The sequence below is a fragment of the Chiloscyllium plagiosum genome, unplaced genomic scaffold (assembly GCF_004010195.1).
Source record: "Chiloscyllium plagiosum isolate BGI_BamShark_2017 unplaced genomic scaffold, ASM401019v2 scaf_56, whole genome shotgun sequence".
In the NCBI taxonomy this organism is placed as follows: Eukaryota; Metazoa; Chordata; class Chondrichthyes; order Orectolobiformes; family Hemiscylliidae; genus Chiloscyllium; species Chiloscyllium plagiosum.
The window spans coordinates 29,532-49,961 of NW_025215377.1; the positions used below are offsets into that span (position 1 = coordinate 29,532).

The 20,430-nt window shown below is 43.6% G+C and overlaps 1 protein-coding gene across 1 annotated transcript in view; it reads right to left on the reverse strand.

Annotated features, from left to right (window-relative positions):
- Positions 1-485: 485 nt before the first annotated feature.
- Positions 486-20,430, reverse strand: part of clpb (caseinolytic mitochondrial matrix peptidase chaperone subunit B) — a 116,125-nt gene continuing 96,180 nt past the window's right edge. The window contains exons 9-16 of the mRNA XM_043686858.1: positions 11,145-11,200; positions 10,829-10,873; positions 9,581-9,742; positions 8,149-8,305; positions 7,361-7,434; positions 5,945-6,064; positions 2,507-2,611; positions 486-1,309 (exon numbers count right to left, since the gene is read on the reverse strand). Coding sequence (XP_043542793.1) covers positions 1,061-1,309; positions 2,507-2,611; positions 5,945-6,064; positions 7,361-7,434; positions 8,149-8,305; positions 9,581-9,742; positions 10,829-10,873; positions 11,145-11,200 — 968 coding nt within the window. The 3' untranslated portion in view covers positions 486-1,060. The remainder of the gene's footprint in view (positions 1,310-2,506; positions 2,612-5,944; positions 6,065-7,360; positions 7,435-8,148; positions 8,306-9,580; positions 9,743-10,828; positions 10,874-11,144; positions 11,201-20,430) is intronic.

Here is a 20,430-nt window from a genome sequence, read left to right on the forward strand (position 1 = left end):
GGTTGAATACAGCCTTGATGTCAAGGGCTGTTCCTCTCCCCTCCCCTCTGGAATTCAACTCTTTTGTCCATGTTTGAACCAAGGCTGGAATGAGGTCTGGGGCTGGCAGAACCCAAACAGGTGTCACTGAGCAGGTGCTGATCAATAGCACTGATGATCGAAAGTCGACTGAAGGGGCAGTAATTGGCTGAATCTGGTGTCTTGCTTTTTGTAGACAAGACATGCACAAGGCCCTTTACAAATCATTCAAGCCCTACAAAGTTCAAAGAGGGTTAGGGCATCGAGGAAGAAACAGAAGATAGATTTGGATGTCAGGTTCTGCGGGGCAGGTTACCAGGGCTCATGGGGCAAAGGTGTGTCATTTGGTTGCTCCCCCAGTTGCACGCAATGAGTGATAGTGAACTCCACATCAAAAAGTGTCCGTGTGTGTCGTTACAGTGTGCTGTGGCCTGATCGATGTGTAAGATAATAAAAGTCTGCAATCATTGCATGTCTGAAGTCCAAGTTATAATTTGACAAATCAGAAAAAAAAGGCATCTGCTTGCCACCATCCAGCTGTACACAGACAAAGTGATTCAAGGTATCTCTCTCTCGGTGAGATATTGTAACTCATGCTGCACAGTTTTCTCATTCCAATTCCCGTTGTCCATGTTGAGTTACAATGAGTTGCATTAACCCTGGATCACTCACAAAGCACACAAAAGGGGAAAATAAATAACTATCATGACTGCTCTCTGGCAATTCCAGGAACTGGAGGCTATTCAGCCCCTCACAAATGCTGCACAGGAAGAGAAGGAGGCCTTTCAGCCCCCATGGGCTAGTTCCTCTGGAAGGTGCACTTGCTGTTGTGTGGTGGACAGGGAGGGGAAGGTATACTCAAAATAAACCTGAAGACCCCATACCACAGTACAACGGATGCTGAGGGAGAGGGATGGAGGTGACAGGCACAATTCAGTGAGGGATGGAGAGACCGGAGGAAGGGAAGAGGAGGAGGAGGCGTGCTATTGTCATTTTGGCACGAGTCAGTCTTGGCTAAGTTTTAGGTCCTATGTGGTGAGTGCTAAAACCTGTGGGCCACTTCGTCTCCTTTGAGCGGAACCCTGATGTTGAGCTTGCGGGACTTGTTGTCCTTCTCCACGATCTCTAGCCTGATCTTTGCTCCCTTGGAGTCCAGCTCTCCGTGTTCCGGGTCTTGCTCCCTCCCTGTGCCTACACCTGAACCTTCCACTGCGATGCGGAGTGTGCAGCCGTTTGGTAGAAGCTCCTGCTCATAGGCAGCTGCCAGCTGATTCACAACACGGCGCTCCACCTGGGAAAATAACATGGGGCATGGAGTGAAGAAAGAGCATATGATGTAAAGATGCTATTTCTTAAAATTACAGTATCAACCCGAGCTCTCAAACTGGATGGGAGATGCATGGAAATCATGCAGGAGTACGGGCAGACTGGACCCAGGGCACTTCTTCCCTACTGTTCCCATAGAGTAGCCAGCCTCTGGAAGGTGTAATCAGTTGCTGCTAATTTCTATGTTAAATCTTTGTAAAACCCTGGATACAGCACCCTTCCTTCCTGCCACTGTGTTATAGGGAGGGCACTGTAGATCTGGAGAAGGTGCAGGAAGGATGTACCAAAACGATACTAGAGTCATAGAGATGTACAGCACGGAAACAGACCCTGCGGTCCAAATCATCCATGCCGACCAGATATTCTAACCTAATTGTCAGCATTTGGCCCATATCCCTCCAAACCCTTCCTATTCATATCCACATCCAGATGCCTTTAAATGTGGTAATTACATAGAGCCATAACTAGAGCTGAGAGATCTCGTCCCAGCACCTTATCAACTTCAGGCACCATCCCCTTGTCAATTTTCAACCTTTCAGTGAGTGAACAACTTCCTCTTTCCATCATGGCCTGGATAGCCTCTGCTTTCTTGGTAAATACTGATAGAAAGTTTTCAGTCCATCCATCAGCAAGCCTCTCTGCTTCCATGTTTGAATCCCCTTTTGGGTCTTAATCGGTCCTACTCTTCCTTTTAGCACCCTCTTATTGCGAATTGGTTAGGATTTGGAATTTGGTGACAAGTAAGGTGGTGGAAACAAATTGGAACAGTAGCCTCCAAAAAGGAATGAGCAAAATATTTGAATATTGCGGATATTAGGGGAAAGTGTGGGGTTAACTGAACTGCTCTATAAAAGACATGGCATATGGACTGAACTTGATGGACTGAACAATCTCCTTCTGTATTGTGCCGTTTTATAACTCAATGCCTCCCAGACCCTTTTCAGTGAATGTGTATACAGAAATTGACACTGTTAACAGACTGCCGGAATATTCACTTTGCTGTCATTTCCCTCTCTGCGTTGCTGAAATGTTAGCTCAGGAGAAGTGTGCTGTATTATTCACTGTGATGTACGACATATTCATATTTAATCTGCTTTATTTACAGAAGTTGTGATTTATTGCTGACATTGTCCCATAATCTCACACTGGCCCCCAGCCTCACCTCGTGCTTGATGGATCTCGCTCCGTAGTGCAAATTGTATCCTTCCGCCAATACATCCATCACCTCCCGGTCCCACTGCAGGTTGATATTGTGTCGTTGTTTGGCCTACAGGGAAATGAAAGACATTTCAGTGTCGTACATTTACTGGATTTACTGCACAGCCACCCAACATCCCCTTCATTCCCTCTTTAAGGAAAATACAACAAGAAAGAATATGCAACCTCCTCTGATGGGGCTCTATTGAGGACAAGTACAGCTGGTGTAGTAGAACACTGGGCTCAGGAGGCTTATGTTTGGTATTATAATTTTCAGAGCTGAAAATGTGTTGCTGGAAAAGCGCAGCAGGTCAGGCAGCATCCAAGGAACAGGGGAATCGACGTTTTGGGCATAAGCCCTTCTTCAGGAATCCTGAAGATGGGCTTATGCCCGAAACGTCGATTCTCCTGTTCCCTGGATGCTGCCTGACCTGCTGCGCTTTTCCAGCAACACATTTTCAGTTCTGATCTCCAGCATCTGCAGTCCTCACTTTCTCCTCTATTATAATTTTCACTTGCTTTTACTTGCTCCACAGCCTTGTCCCTTTCTCTGATAAACCCATCCAGCAAAAATATTCTCCAAAATCTTTGCAGTCCTCATATTCTTGTCCCCGGCACACCCTTGCTTTTAATCCACTTAAGGTGGCAGGACTTTCAGTCGCCCGATCCCCAAAGTCTGGGATTCCTCTGAAGACATACCTTTGATCACATGTCCCAAAATACTTCTACATGGCAAAGTGGCAAGATTCTAGTCAAACATGCACCTGTGCAGCATTCCGGATCATTTTACTCCGATAAAGGTGCTATATGAATGCCAGCTGTTGCTTGATCATCAAGTTAATATTGTTGGGCTGGTATGAGGAGTGATAATTACGGCATGATTGCTGGAGCTGGTGAGCAGGAAGTCAGATAGCGTTCCTCTTTCACTGTGCTCCTATAGGTGCCCGTAAACACGTGCACCTTTGTGCCTTGGTTCTTACATCTCCAAGGTAAAAACAATGACTGCAGATGCTGGAAACCAGATTCTGGATCAGTGGTGCTGGAAGAGCACAGCAATTCAGGCAGCATCTGAGGAGCAGCAAAATCGACGTCTCAGGCAAAAGCGGGCTTTTGCCCGAAACGTTGATTTTGTCTGTCCTCGGATGCTGCCTGAATTGCTGTGCTCTTCCAGCACCACTGATCCAGAATCTTACATCTCCAACTGCACCTTCCAATCTGGAAACCTTTACCACCTGGGCAGCAGGTGAAGGCCTCACTTGGAAATATATCACTGTTCTTTCAGTGCCACTGGGAAAAAAATCCTGCCTCTCCCTCCCTAACAGCACTCCCTAAATCCCAAGGTCTGACACAGTTCAGGCAGACTGCTCACCACCACCTTCTCAAGAGGCAACTAGGGACATAGAAACAGAGAAAATAGGTGCAGGAGTAGGCCATTCGGCCCTTTGAGCCTGCACCATCATTCAATATGATCATGACTGAGTATTTAATTACAGGATCCCATTCACGTTTTCTCTCCAAACTCCTTGATCCCTTTAACTGCAAGGGCCATGTCTAGTTCTGTCTTGAATATATCTAATGAATTGGCCCCAACAGCTTCCTGTGGGAGAGAATTCCTCAGGTTCACAACTCTGAGTGAAGAAATTAACAGATAATAAATGCTGGTCTAGCCAATGGAGTCCCAAGAATATATTTTATTAAATATGAAGTAGTGTAACAGACCTCCTTTATTCCTGTACTATAGTACCATTGCAGCAAAGGCCAAAATGCCATTAGCCTTTGTACCTGCTCTCTGTACCTGCTGACTTCCTGCCATCTGGTTATCTACTTCAGCCTGATCTCTTTGCAGTCTCTGTTATACTCACAGCTTCTCCTTCCACCTAGCTTTCTATCATGAGCAAACTGGATACATTACTGTCCCTCTCTTTGTGCAAGTCATTCATATTTATTATAAACAGAATAAGCCACAGCACTAATCCTTGCAGCATTCCACTAGTCACAGTCTGCCAACATGAAAATGCCCCGTTTATTCCCATCTAACTATTAATTGATAATGGGAAAGAGGGAAGTGGCAGATCACATAAAGCAATCTCACCCTCATTATTCATGGTGGGGGGGCATGGATTTCCCATGGATAACAAACAAATATATGGATACCGCTCTGATGAACGGTTCTGAAGAAGAGTCAACTTTGTTTTCTCTCCTCAGATACTGCTAGGTCTACTGAGTTCATAAGTTCATAAGATATTGGAGCAGAGTTAAGCTATTTGATCATGGCTCATATGCTCCTTGCCCCCATTTTCCTGCTTTCTCTTCATAACCCATGAACCCATTACCAACTAAAAATCTGTCTAACCCCTCCTTAAATTTACTTACTGTCCCAGCATCCACCAGACTTTGGGGTAGTGATTTCCACAGATTCACAACCTTTTGGGAGTAGCAGTTTCTCCTCAACTGTTTAAAATTTGCTGCCTCTTATCCTAAAACTTGTCCTAGAATGTCCCTCAGGAGGATGCATCTGCTCCATGTCTATTTTATCCATATCCTTTATCGTCTTGAATTCCTCAATTCGATCTGTCCTCATTCTTCTAAATTCCAGAGATTATAGGCCTACACTGTTCATTCTCTCTTCATATGACAAACTCCTCATCCGTGGGATCAATCTAGTAAACCTTCTCTGAACTCCCTCAAATAAGGGTCCAAAACTGCATACAATACTCCAGGTGTGGTCTCACCAATGCCTTGTATTGTTGCAACAATACTTCCTTACCTTTATATTCTATTCCTTTAGCTATAAAAGCCAACAGTCCATTCCCTTTCTTTATTATCTGCTGCACCTGCATGCTAGTTTTCATTGACTTATGAATGAGTACACCTAGATCCCACTGCACTGTAGCACCCTCATGTCTCTTCCTCTTGTTTTGACCCAAATGCATGACCTCACACTTATCCACGTTAAACTCCTTCTACCACATTTTGGTCCACTCTCCTAACCTATCACTATCCATTTGTCAGGTTCTTATTTCCTCATTGCAATTTACTATTCTGCCTATTTTTGTGTCACCCACAAATCTGGCTATAAAGCCTTCTATCCCTGTGTCCAAGTTGTTAATGTAGATTGTAAATAGATGAGGTCCAAGGACTGAACTCTGTGGCACCCCACTAGTTTGCAACTTGCCATCCAGAAAAAAAAACCCAATTTTTCCCAACTCTCTGTCTTCTGGGCATCAGCCAGTCATCTGTCCAAGCCATTAAATCACCCGTAATCACATATGATCCAACATGGTGAATTAACCTTTTGTTGTCCCAGCATTTTCTGTTTTTGTTCCTGATTTCCAGCATCCACAGTTCTTTGTTTTTTTTTTAGTTTTGAGTCTGGTTCTTCAGCTCAGAATCCCTCTCTTACCTTCTTGGCCCAAAACATTAACTCCTTGTTGACCAGCTGAATCAGTTCCGAGTGACAAAACGGAAGGAAGTAAACAATCTCATTGATTCTGCCCAGAAACTCATCCCTCCGGAAATGGGCCTGAATGGAAGCACATTCACGATACATCAGTGGATTACTACAAACAGAAAAGTGTTAGCAACTGGTGAGCAAGACCAACAGGCAATAAGGGAATGGGCAGGGTAGAATCATTCTCAATGTGAAAGGAAGGGATCGATGAGAGACTGAAGGCAATGTACTGCAGTCCTAGCCGTCCTGGAAGTTATTTGGTGATATTAACCAGATCAGTTGTTCCCTGCTGAGTTGGTTGGTTGGAAGAGGAACAGATTGAGAATAATGCCAAAGTGCCATTTAATGCTTTCCAAAGAAGAACTGTCAAAGTAAGAAGTATTGTGGATATTCAGACAGGCAGAATTTTAGATGAGATACCATTAGTGTTCGAACTGTGGAACATTTATTTTTCTTTAACATTGTAGTGTATTCATCTCTTATCGTCCTTGAATTGAGAGGCCTGGGCTATTTTGGAGGGCAGTTTAAAGAAAATATCTGGAAATTAAGAACACACTGATAAACACAAAACCATTGTCTATTGTCAGAAAAGCCCATCTGGTTCACTAATGCCCTTCAGGGAAGGAAAAGTGCCATCCTTACCTGGTCTGGCCGACAGGCTCCAGACCCACAGCAATGTGGCTAACTCTCAACTATCTGCTGAAATGGCCTGGCAAGCCACTCAGTTGTATCAATTACTATGAAGTCTCAACGAAGAAATGTAACCAGGTGGACAGCAGAAAGACACAGCAATTCAAGAAGGCAGCTCACCACTACCTTCTCAAGGGCAACTAGGGACGGGCAACAGATGCTATCCAGCCAGTGACATATCCATGTCCCTTGAGCAAATTAAGAAAGTCAGCCACATTGCTGTGGGTATGGAATCAGATCCAGATTGGATAAGGATGGCAGATTTTCTTCCAGGTGAACTTTTAAGACAATCCACGATATTTATCATGATCATCATCATTAGCTTCCAATTACTGATATGGAATTTAAATTTCACCAGAGGCCCAAGTGGGATTTGAACCCATGCCCTTAGAGCATTAGCTAGGCCCAATGGATCACCAGTCTGGTGAGATCACCACACTGGCACTGCCTCCCTCTAAAAGGGCTTATTTGAGATATTAAGAGAACTAAATTACAAAGGGTGCTGAGGATGAGTAATAATTACAGAGTTGGGCTGATGGAAGGATGGATCTTGATGGGGAAATAGAGAAAGATCCATAAATGACCTCTGATGGGCAAACAGCATTTTCTTGGTTGTGAGTTCTCTGAAATATAATTCAGTACATGTATGTTGCTAATGAACTTGAATAGTTGTATTACCTTTAGAATGGGTCTGATCACATTTTCTTTAAATTGCTTGGAGATGGTCACTTTCTCACTCAGAATCACATCATCTGCAGCAAGCAAGGAGAGCTCCCTTCAAAAGGGCATTCTAGAAACTTCAAATTATCTTTTCTGCAAGGTCAATGCTCCACATATTTACCTGTACACACTACATTAAAGACTAAAACCAAGCTTCCTTCCTCTCACCTACCTGTGCTTGTCATCAACATTTCCTCATGCATCTGTCCAGTGTGGGACTGACCAGTTACTGCAGGCACTGTCCAGTGTGGGACTGACAGGTTACTGAAGGCACTGTCCAGTGTGGGACTGACCGGTTACTGAAGGCACTGTCCAGTGTGGGACTGACCGGTTACTGAAGGCACTGTCCAGTGTGGGACTGACCACTGCCTTAGTTAACGAGTTAGTGAAAACATGCTCAATTTGCAATTGACCTCTCCAGATTCATTGCCTGAAATGTGATGCCCAGCCCATGCTGTGTTAGTTGATTGGGGTTTGGACATGACTGAGATATTTACAGTGACAAAGTTAACCATTGCATTGCTGTCCCAGTGATTGGTAAAGGAAAAACAGCCAATGTCTGGTGAACCCTACAGGGAAACAGGTAGTGATTGGCCTGTGTGAAGACCATACCATCAGAGGCCCCGATGCCATTGTGTTTCAGAATAATCAGCTGGGGAGAAATATGGAGACATACCAGGGTAACAATATGAAGCAAACAGAACCAGATAAGGGTTTGATATTCCTCAACACAACCGGTGCATTACCTAGATTCTCAGCTAGGCGTTTCTTGCCTAGCTCCTGGGCTTCCTGTCTGAGCTGCAGGGCATGCTCTGCTATTTCCTCACTGGCTACATTGGAGGTCATGATGAAGATTGCATCCTTACACTCGATGGTCTTTCCTTTGCCATCTGTTAGTCTTCCCTGAAATATGAAGAGAGGGGTTGAGGAAGGTCAAAGACTTGACATCATCTCGTCAAAAAATAATAGTATCACAAGCAGTGACTCATATAAAGCAGGCTAAGTAATCGCCACACAAGAAGATTGCAGAAATGGGATGACCATTTATTTAATCTTCATCATGTTGGAATGTTAAACAGGCAGAAGGAATTTCTGGAAAAAGCCAAGTCCCTGGTCTATCCAATTCACTCTCTAGAATGTTGTCATGCTATTATACAATATTAATGGGGTTGCTGTCTAAGCACAGAGCCCAACAACATAGATCAGTAACTGACCCCGCCAAAGCCACTTACGCCCCGGTAATCAAACCTCATACTCATATTTGCTTCTGAAGTGAAGTTGTCCACCATGCAGCAAGATCATGGCTGTCCCAACTGTGGCTTCAGTGTCACATTCCCGTCTATCCCCAATGACCTTTTGAGTTCCCTTATTTGTCAAAAATCTTTGACCTCTACATTAAAAATATTCAATGACCCTGAACCTCACTGTCCTCTGGAGAAGCGAGTTCCAAAGTTCCACCGCTGTCTGAGACTAAGTGTAGGGAAATGGGATTAGTGCAGTTTGGTGTTTGTTGCTCGGCATGGTCAAGGTAGACTGAAGGGCCTGTTTCTATGCTGGATGACTCTAATATCAATGAAAAATGTCTCCTCACCGTGTTAACTGGGCAACCTCTTATTTTTAAGCTGTGTCCCTGTGCAAATGCCCACACACTAAGAAATAACACATGACATTGATCCATCTTTATTTTAAAGTTATATATTAAAGGTTCATCACTATGGTAATGAAAACCCATGTTTGCAGTTGCTGCTTGATTTGACAATCCTTCACCTGATTTGGTCGGGTTACTATTTCAATTGGAAGCTAACAACTACCTTTCCATTCATCTCCTTGCAACTCTAGCATCCATCATCAATGATTACATTGGCACTGACAGTAGCACTCGCCCGTCTGAGTCATGGTCATGAATTCAATCTCTACTTAGTGTCTTCAACAGATAACCTTTGGACACTACAGAGCAGCACTGAGGGACTGCAGCATTGTCAGGTGAGATATTGACGCCAGGCCCTGTGCCCTCTTGCTTTCATGTAGGAGATGCAGTGGCCACAATTTCAAGGGATAGCAGGGATGTCCTGATTCAATACTTCTCCCTCAACCAATATCACACAGATAAATGGTCATTATCCCACTGTGCAATGAAAGTTGTTCCTTCTATCTGACAGGCAGTTAGATGAAGCTTACCTCATCGAAGAGTTGCAACATAACGGTCAGGACATCGGGATGAGCTTTATCCACCTCATCAAACAAAACTACCCCGTTCGGACTCTGTTTCAGCTTCTTGGTGAGCTGACCACCTTCCTCATGTCCAACATAACCAGGGGGGGAACCAATAAACTTTGCAACCTAGGAAACACACATCCCTTTACTGAGCAATTTATTCCGGCCTTGGATTAAACTCTGAAGGATGTTTGCATTTTCAACTTGTTCAATTTTTTTTCTGCCCACAAGAGACATTTGTATCAAAATGGAATTATTCCAATTTTCTGATTTAGTTTTACCCACACATGAGTTAGATATAGGGTAAAGCTCTCTCTACACTGTCCCCATCAAACACTTCCAGGACTGGGCCAGCATGGGGTTAGATAAAAAGTAAAGCTCCCTCTACACCGTCCCCATCAAACACTCCCAGGAGATAGATGCAGGATTGCTCGCTGAGCTGAAAGGTTTGTTTTCAGATGTTTCGTCACCATATTACGTAACATCATCAGTGAGCCTCTGGATGAAGCACTGGTGGCATGGCCCGCTTTCTATTTGTGTGTTTGGGTCTCCATGGGTTGGTGACATCATTTCCTGTGGCGAGGTCATTTTCTGTTCTTTTTCTGAGGGGGTAATAAATGGGATCTAAGTTAATGTGTTTGTTGATAGAGTTCCGGTTGGAATGTCATGCTTCTAGGAATTCTCGTGCTGAAAACGAACCTTCCAGTTCAGCGAGCAAACCTACATCCAGAACCTCAACCTGAGCTACAAGTCTTCTCAAAACCCGCTAACTCCCAGCACAGGTACAGCATGGGGTCAGATACAGAGTAAAGCTCCCTCTACATTGTATCCATTAAACACTCCCAGCACAGGTACAGCATGGGGTCAAATACAGAATAAAACTCTCTCTACACTGACTCCATGAAACTCTCCCAGGACAGGAACAGCAAGAGGGTTAGATACAGAGTAAAACTCTCTCTACACCATCCTCATCAAATGCTCTCAAGACAGGTAACGTTGCTCATACCTAATTGCATTTGAGAAGGTAATCATGAGCTACCTTCTTGAACAGCTGCAGTCCTTGGTTTTATCATTAATACATTAAAAGAATTTTTGTGGATTTTAGTAAGTTCTTTCTGTGGTCTTTTTGCTCCACACAAAAGCTACCTGCTTGAAGGACCATTAAAACCCACAGGCTTCTGATCTTGCTGTTCCACCTTTCGTTTGACTTACTTCATGCTTTTCCTGGAATTCCGACATGTCCATCCTTATGAATTTCTACAGTGCAAAGGAAAGAACAGACAGAATCAAACATTTTCTTTGTGAACTGGGACAGAGCAGTGGGAAAATCTGGATGGGGGAGCGCTGAGAGTCTCCGAGTGGGCGAGTGCTGGGGAACTCTGGGTCCGGGAGCACTGGGAGACTCCAGGTGGGACGCGCTGGGAGACTCCCCGCTCGGGGAGCGACAGTGTCATTGCTAAGGAAACAGAGTTGGTGATGGGAGCTAAAAGTAATGGCTTCTACAGATAATAGGTGAGAGATGTTATACCTTTTTGACATCATGGTGCAAGTACTTTGCAATCTGTTTGGCCAGCTCAGTTTTTCCTGCATTGAAGGAGAGAAACACATTTAGTATCCATGAGGATGTTGTGCAAAATATCAACAGATGCTGAAAAGGCAGAAAACCAATAAAACTCACATCCCAATTTTTTAAAAAAGCCTCAATTTTAAAAAAAAATTATGTTCAGAATGCTTTGCACGGTGGCTCAGCGGTTAGCACCGCTGCCTCACAGCGCCAGGGACCCGGAATCGATTCCAGCCTCGGGTGACTGTCTGTGCCGAGTTTACACATTCTCCCTGGGTCTGCTTGGGTTTCTTCCAGTTTCCAAAGATGTGCAGGTTAGGTGAATTGGCCATACTAAATTGCCCACAGTGTTCTGGGATGTGTAGGTTAGTGCATTAGTTAGGGGAAAAATGTAGAGTAATAGGGTAGGGGAATGGGTCTGGGTGGGTGACTTGCGGAGGGTCAGTGTGGACTTGTTGGGCCCAATGGCCTATTTCCACATTGGAAGGGTCCTACGAACTCGATTTAAATGCGAAACAAGCCAGATGACAAAAATAAATGTTTTTTTCAAAAGTGTGTTTTTGTGATTTTGAATGCACATGGCAGTGGAAGACAATTTTACAATAATTTCTGAATGGGAGTTGGATTAAAAATTCAAATGAGGAAAATCTGTAGGGCGGCTGAGAAAGAAACACAGGGTGGGACAAATTGGGTAGCTTTTTTCAAAAAGCTGGCATAAGCTGGAGAAAGGCCTTGTGTGCTGTAACAATTCAGTCCAACGGTAACTTCTTGCATAAAGAGCATTTTGACACATCTTGTAACAGCTCACCAGTTTAACCCTACACTGATTTTTCTCTCCAACTCAGCCCTTGTTTTGAAACATCAGCAGCCATCAAGTCTGTATCAACTTTTTTTTTTCCCAAACGGAAGATGACCTGCGTTTTTGTAACGGCCTTTGTGACCTCAGTTAATAGTAATCTCACCTCAGAGGCACAAAGCTGTGGGTTCAAATGCCACTCAAGATACTTGAGAATGGAACCCAGGCTGACTGCGAGGCTGCTGCACTGTCAACAGTACCTCTTCAGGATAAGATATTAAGCTGTGGAATAATGGAAGTGTCTATGCAGTGTCTTGGCCAATAGTTATCACTCAATCACAGGAAGTGGTGGCAGAGTGATTACATCACTAAACTAGTAATCTAAAGGCCTAGGCTGATGCTCTGTAGACACAAGTCCAAATCCTACCATGGCAGCTGGTGCAATTCAAAACAAATAATGAAATCTAGATTTAAGAAAGATAGTCACAAGCTAGTAATAATGACAAAACTGATTCACTAATGTCCCTTTACGGAATGAAATCTGCTATTCTTACCCGGTCTGGCCTGCATGTGAGTCCAGACCCATAGCAATGGGGTGGACCTTTAACTAATCCTGATACTGAGTTGTATCAAACAGCTACAAACACTAAACAGATGAAACTGGATGGACCATCTGGCATTGATCTGGTCACTGGTAATAACAGAAAGCCTTGGCCTGTGACAGTGCCAGTATCTGAGGGCTTGTGCCAGATTTGGAAGCACTGTCTCTCCCTGATCAAATCACACTGTCGACAATGTTCCAGGCACCACAATCACCACACTGTAGCGCACGACATGCTCACCAGAGGTGTAGCACCGGGGTATACAATGGAGACAGCATTGCCCTCAATATTCACTGCAGACCCCATGAAATAGTATGGCATCAGCTCAAACATGAGCAAGGATTACCACCCCAACCCCTCAGTGGTGAATCAGTACTCCTCCACGTTGAACACCATTTGGACGATGCACAGAGGGTGGCAAAGGCACAGAACATACTCTGGATAGACATTAATCACCAAGACTGGCTAGCTCAGTAGCACCATAACTGTTCGAGCTGGTCGGGTCCGAAAGGACATTGCTGCTAGACTGGATCTGCAGCAGGTGGTGAGGGAATCTACAAGAGGGAAAAACATACTTGACCTCATCTTCACCAATCTGCCTGCTACAGCTGCACCAGTCAATGACAGTATCGGTATGAGTGACCACCGCACAGTCTTTGTGATGACAAAGTGTCACCTTCACACTGATAGTTTCCACTACTGTCTTGCGTGGAGCTGTACTAAATTCACTTATTCCAAACAGATTAGCAACTAAAAACTGGTCATCCATGAGGCACTGCAGGCCATCAATAGCAGCACAACTTACTCCAACACAATTGTAACCTCAGGGCCTGTACATCCCCTACTCGACCATTATCAGGAGATCCAACCTTGATTCAATGAAGACAGAAGATGGACATGCCAGCAGCAGCACCATGCACGCCGAAAGATCAGTGTCAATCTGGTGAAGATGACAAACTCGCAATAGAGATAACCATATTCTACAAGCAAAGGATCAGATCTAAGTAAATAAAGTCAAAGTGCTGGAGAAACTCAGCAGGTCTGGTAGCATCTGGTGACTGAGAAACACAGTTAACATTTTGAGTCTTTTAGAGTTTAAAACAGCAGCTAATGAACTTGAAAGACCCTATACAGACAACAAGCAAAACTAATGTCATTTACAAAATACCATGCAAGAACTGTAACAAACACTACACTGGACAAATAGGTAGAAAACTAGCCACCAGGATACATGAACATCAACTAGCTACAAAAAGACATGACCCTCTCTCACTTGTATCCTTACATATAGATGAGGAAGGACACCACTTTGACTGGGACAACACATCTGTCCAGGACAAGCCAAACAGAGACACATGCGAGCATTCCTAGAAGCATGGCATTCCAACCAGAACTCCATCAACAAACACATTGACTTGGACCTCATTTACTACCTCCTGAGAAAAATAACAGGAAATGACATCACCATGAGAAATGGCATCACAGACCCAAAGAAGCCCAAACATATAAATAGAAAGCAGGAATCATCGGCAGTGCTTCGTCCGGAGGCTCAGTGAGGATGTTACCTAATGTGGTGACGAAATGTCTGAAAATGAACCTTCCAGCTCAGTGAGCCAAACCTACACCCAGAACCGCAACCTGAGCTACAAATCTTCTCAAAGCTTGCTAAGAGAGATAGAATCCTGACCAATAGAGTTATACATTGGTAATTCATTGACTTGCTTGACTGTGATTAGAATTGATCTCTATGTAGCAAATAGCAGTTTCTTCTTATGTACAGAAACCTGGTCAGTTTTTTGTTCCTTACCTGAGTTCATCAGACCAGAAAATTAGGGACTTTGAGTAATTTCATTAAATCTTTGAATTTTGTGACAACACCAGGAATCATGAGGCTGGAATATCAGTGTACCTTCCAAGGGTACCTTCCAAGGGTCATGACAAGGAGCAGTTAGGGATGGACAATCAATGACAGGCTTCCCAGTGGTTCCCACATCCCAAGAATGAACTGCAAACTTGCATTTGGATTGTGTTTGGCATGTCCTGAGGACTTCTCCCACAAACACCAATGGGAAAATTGAGCAGATATTTTGTTTTTAGTTACATTGATTGAGGTATAAATATCAGTCCAGAAAACTGAGGAGAAATTCCTTGCTGTTCTTTAAAGTTTTGACTGTGGGAATGATTAACTCAATTTGAGAGGACAGATGGGGCACTGGTTTAAGGTCTCATCTGAAAGATGGCATTTCTGACAGAGCAGTGCTCCATTAGCGCCACAATGGAACATCAGTTGGAATCTACCGGTCAAGTCTCTGGAGCGGATCCATTGATTACTGCTTGGAAGATACAGCTATAATATATCGAAGCAGAATTAGATCATCCAGCCCCTTGAGTCCACCGTTCCATCATGACTGATATGTTGCTCAACGCCATTCTCTTGCCTTCTCCCTGTAACCTTTAATCCCCTTACTAATCAAGAATCCATTTATCTCTGTCTTAAATACACCTGATGACTTGGTCTCCACAGCCCTCTGCAGCAATGAGTTCCACAGATTCCCCACCCTCTGGCTGAAGAAATTGCTACTCATTTCAGTTCTAAAGGGTCGTCACTTCACCCTGAGGCTGTGCCCTCAGATTCTAGTCTCTCCTACTATTGGAAACATCTTCCCCACATTCACTTTATCCAGACCTCTGTTTTCTATAAGTTTGAATCAGATTCCCTGTCATGATTCCAAACTCCCCTGAGTACAGACCCAGAGTCCTGACCCAGACCTAGAGCATGAATCCATGTAAGATTTTGTAAATCCGTTTTTTAGATTAGGATCAGTCCGTGCCACAATGTTCAGACTGTCTCATACAGGGCATCTCACACCTTTAATACATTATCTGGGCTGACATGACACCAATTGTTAAATATGATTTGGAGATGCCGGTGTTGGAGTGGGATTCAATGTCTTACGATCTTGTACTCCACAACCATCTGATGTAGGAGCAGCGCTCTGAGAGCTAGTGCTTCCAAATAAACCTGTTGGATTATAACCTGGTGTTGTGTGATTTTTAACCAATTGTTAAAGTTCACTTGAGAATGTAACTTTACAGAAGTTTTGTGATTTATATATGAGAGAACTGAAACCGACATGTTCATTCTAAAAGATGAGAGGCTTAACAAACAGTCCAGGTTTTTCTCAATATATAATTTCATTTACATCACACTGTAAACTTTTGCTTTAAATTCTGTTTCTTATGATCTTCTACTCCACAATCACCTGATGAAGGAGCAGCGCTCCAAAAGCTAGTGCTTACAAATAAACCTGTTGGACTGTAACCTGGTGTTGTGTGACTTTTAATAGAGTCCTCAACTGATCCTCAGAACATAGACATTACTTTGGAAGTAAAATAGCGGCAAAAACCATTCAGCCCAATCAATTTATGTTCCACTCCTGCTGTCGTTCTTCATTTAACTCTAATGACATAATCCTTTTTACCTCAGGTCAGGATCCACTTCCCCTTAAACAGTATTATAGTAGAGCATTTGCTTCTACTGCTCTGTTGATGCTAGATCAGTTGTTAATTTTAAATCTGAGATTGATAACTTTTTTAACCAAGGGTATAAAGGGATATGGGCCAAAGGCAGACACACGGAGTTAGGCCACAGATCAGCCATGATCTCACTGACTGGCAGAACAGCTTCAAGAGGCTGAATGGCTTACTGCTGCTCCCAGGATTTTTGTGGGTAAAAATGTTCCTAACAAATTCCCTCTTGGATATTTTGGAGACTATCTCACAACGAGTCTCTAGCCCTGCTTTACATCTGCACTATGAAAACATTCCTAACTTCAAAACTCTTGAGCCCTTGTCTGAGAAAAAGCCAACACACGTGTTGCATATCTTCATAGTTTTCAAGCTGAACCTTTCCGATACAAACCCGAGTGCTTGGATTATTTTTTAAAAGACCTTGTTAACCTGTGTCACTACTTTCAGTGATTTGTGTAAAGACCACTGTTTCTCCACCTCATGGACTCTGTTTTTCTCAGTAATATACAACCTCTGCCAGCAGAAGTTGAGGTGGGTACATTAATAACATTTAATAGACACTTGGACAAATACATCGATACGAAAGGTTTAGAAGGATATGGGCCAAATGCAGAGAAATGGGGTTAGCATGGATGGACATTTTGGTCAGTGTGGACCAGTTTGGGCCAAAGGACTTGTCTCCCTGCTGTAGGACTCTTTTATATAAGAAATAGGAGCAGGAGGAAGTCATGTGGCCTGTCAAGCCTGCTCCGCTGTTCAGTAAGATACCTAATACCCACTGATGTCAAAACTTAGGCACCAATCTATGCTTATTTTGGAAGTTTATTAATATCTTGCTGTCATTTGTTGATGTCCCTCTCAGTATTGACTGTAATTCTAATTTGGTATCATTTCCAAATTTAGAAATTGTGTTTTCAAATGCAAAGTCAGAGCGGTTTATATTAATGGTGTGCAGCAGTAGTCCCAACACTGATTCTTTCATTCCATGTGATGCCCACTGAGCCACAGCAGGGAACACATTCTTTGAAGGAATAAAAACATAAACATATTCTTCGCTGCTTGAATTAGTCGCAATAGACAACCTGGGAATGCAATAAATACTGAACGTTTCCCTTCTGTATAATGGGCCAGGGTAGATATCACTGTGAAACATTGATCAGATAGCTGGCTAGCCAGTAGCTGCAGGCCTTAATAAATATGAAAAAATAAATAATTTCTACACAACAATTTCCTGAAATTCTGTCATTGGAAGTTACTTAGGGTCCAGTATAAACAATTCACCATGTGCAGGTGGAACATTTCATTAATGAGACTTCAAGATCTGAGCAACCTCTGTTCTTGTTGCAACACCAACGGTTCCGTATCCCTCTGGGATCCATCATGGTTCCATCGGCTGCCCACTCCTACCTGCCCTCTCACAATTTCAAAGTATCCCAAAGTCAATCAAATACGTTTTGGAAATGTAACTACTACTGTAAAGATGGCAATGTGACAACTAGTTCTGAAAAGTACCAATGCAATGATGTCCAAGTAAAGTATTTTAGAGACGCTGGGTGACAGTTGCTGTGGTGGTTGTGTCAAAATCCTGGAGTTTCCTCCTTAACAGCACTGCCCCAACACCACACACGCTGTGGTAGTATGGAAGGTGCTAGCTATGAAGACAGGTTGAGTAAATTAGAATTATTTTCATTAGAAAGACAGAGGTTGAGGGGGGACCTGATTGAGGTCTACAAAATCATGAGAGGTACAAACAGGATGGATAGCAAGAAGCTTTTTCCCAGAGTAGGGGGGACTCAATTATTAGGGGTGACGAGTTTATAGTTAGAGGGGAAAAGTTTAAGGGAGATATACGTGGACAGTTCTTTACGCAGAGGGTGGTGGGTGCCTGGAACGCATTGCCAGTAGAGGTGGTAGAGGCGGGCACGATACTGTCATTTAAGATGTATCTAGACAGATACGTGAATAGGCAAGGAGCAGAGGGATACGGATCCTTAGAAAATAGGCGACAAGTTTAGATAGAGGATGTGGATCGGCGCAGGCTTAGAGGGCCGAAGGGTCTGTTCTTGTGCTGTAATTCTCTTTGTTCAAGAAGGTGGCTCACCAGCACCTTCTCCAGAGCAATTAGGGACAGGCAATAAGCATAGGATCACAAGGCTAGGCCAATAAGCAACACAAAATGTTGGAAAAGGTGACTGAACATGGCAGTGATTGTGACTGAATGACGTGATGGTGATAGTGACTGAACATGATGACGATAGTGACTGAATGTGACGGCGACAGTGGCTGAGTGTGAGAACAATTAGGACAGAACAAACCAAATGACAGCAAGTGACACAAGACACCTCAGAAAACGCTGATCCTGAGTAGAAATGTAAATGGGGAATTACAAACAAGATAGTGATTGTTCCAAATATTGACTGGAAACGCTATAGCTCAAGTACTTTAGATGGGTCAATTTTTGTCCAATGTGTGCAGGAGGGTTTCCTGACACAGTATGTAGACAGGTCAACAAGAGGGCAAGGCCACATTAGATTTGGTACTGGGTAATGCCCGAAACGTCGAATCTCCTGTTCCCTGGATGCTGCCTGACCTGCTGTGCTGTTCCAGCAATAAAGTTTCAACTTTGATCTCCAGCATCTGCAGACCTCACTTTCTCCTACTGGGTAATGAACCAGGCCAGTGGTTAGATTTTGAGGTAGGCGAGCACTTTGGTGATACTGACGACAATTTGGTTACGTTTACTTTAGTGATGGAAAGGGATAGGTAAATACCGCAAGGCAAGAGTTATAGCTAAGGGAAAGACAATTATTAGACGATTAGGCAAGATTTAGGATGAAAAGGATAGGGAAGGAAACTGCAGGGGAAGGGCACAACTGAAATGTGGAGCTTGTTCAAGGAACAGCTACTGCCGTTCCTTGATAAGTATATGCTGGTCAGGCAGGGAGGAAGTGATTGAGCGAGGGATCCATGGTTTACTAAAGAAGTTGAATCTCTTGTCAAGGGGAAGAAGGCGGTTTATGTTAGGATGAGACGTGAATGCTCAGTTAAGGCGCTTGAGTGTTACAAGTTAGTCAGGAAAGACCTGAAGAGAGAGCTAAGAAGAGCCAGAAAGGGACATGAAAAGTCTTTGGCGGATAGGATTAAGGAAAACCCTAAAGCTTTCTATAGCTATGTCAGGAATAAAAGAATGACTAGAGTGAGATTAGGGTCAATCAAGGACAGTAGTGGGAAGTTGTGCGTGGAATTCAAAGAGATAGCAGATGCGCTAAATGAATATGTCTCATCAGTACTCACACAGGAAAAAGATAATGTCAAGGAAAATACTGAGATACAGGCTATTGGACTAGACGGGATTGAGGTTCACAAGGAGGCGGTGTTAGCAATTCTAGAAAGAGTGAAAATAGATAAATCCCCTGGGCCGGATGGGATTTCATCAAATCATAGCTTTATCCTAGGATTCTCTGGGAAGCTAGGGAGAAGATTGCAGAGCCTTTGATCTTTATATCATCGTTGTCTACAGGAATAGTGCCAGAAGACTAGAGGATAGCAAATGTTGTCCCCTTGATCAAGAGGGGAGTAGAGACAACCTTGGTAACTACAGATCACTGAGCCTTACTTTTGTTGTGGGTAAAGTGTTGGAAAGGATTATAAGAGACAGGATTTATAATCATCTAGAAAGTAATAATTTGATTAGGGATATTCAACATGGTTTTGTGAAGGGTAAGTCGTGCCTCACAATCCTTATTGAGTTCTTTGAGAAGGTGACCGAACAGGTGGATGAGGGTAAAGTGGTTGACGTGGTGTATATGGACTTCAGTAAAACGTTTGATAAGGTTCCCCATGTAGGCTACTGCAGAAATTACAGAGACATGGGATTGAGGGTGACTTAGCAGTTTAGATCTGAAATGTCTTGCTGTAAGAAGACAGAGGGTGGTGGTTGATGGGAAACGTTCATCCTGGAGATCAGTTACTAGTGATGTCACAGAGTCATAGAGATGTACAACACGGATACAGAGCCTTTGGTCCAACTCATCCATGCCGACCAGATATCCCAACCTAATCTAGTCCCACCTGCCAGCACCCGGCCCATATCCTTCCAAACCCTTCCTATTCATATACCCATCCAAATGCCTCTTAAATGTTGCAATTGTACCAGCCTCCACCACATCCTCTGGCAGCTCATTCCATACACGTACCACCCTCTGCGTGAAAATGTTGCCCCTTAGGTCTCTTTTATACACCCTAAACCTGTGCCCACTAGTTCTGGACTCCCTAGCCCTAGGAAAAAACTTTGCCTATTTATCCTATCCATGCCCCTCAT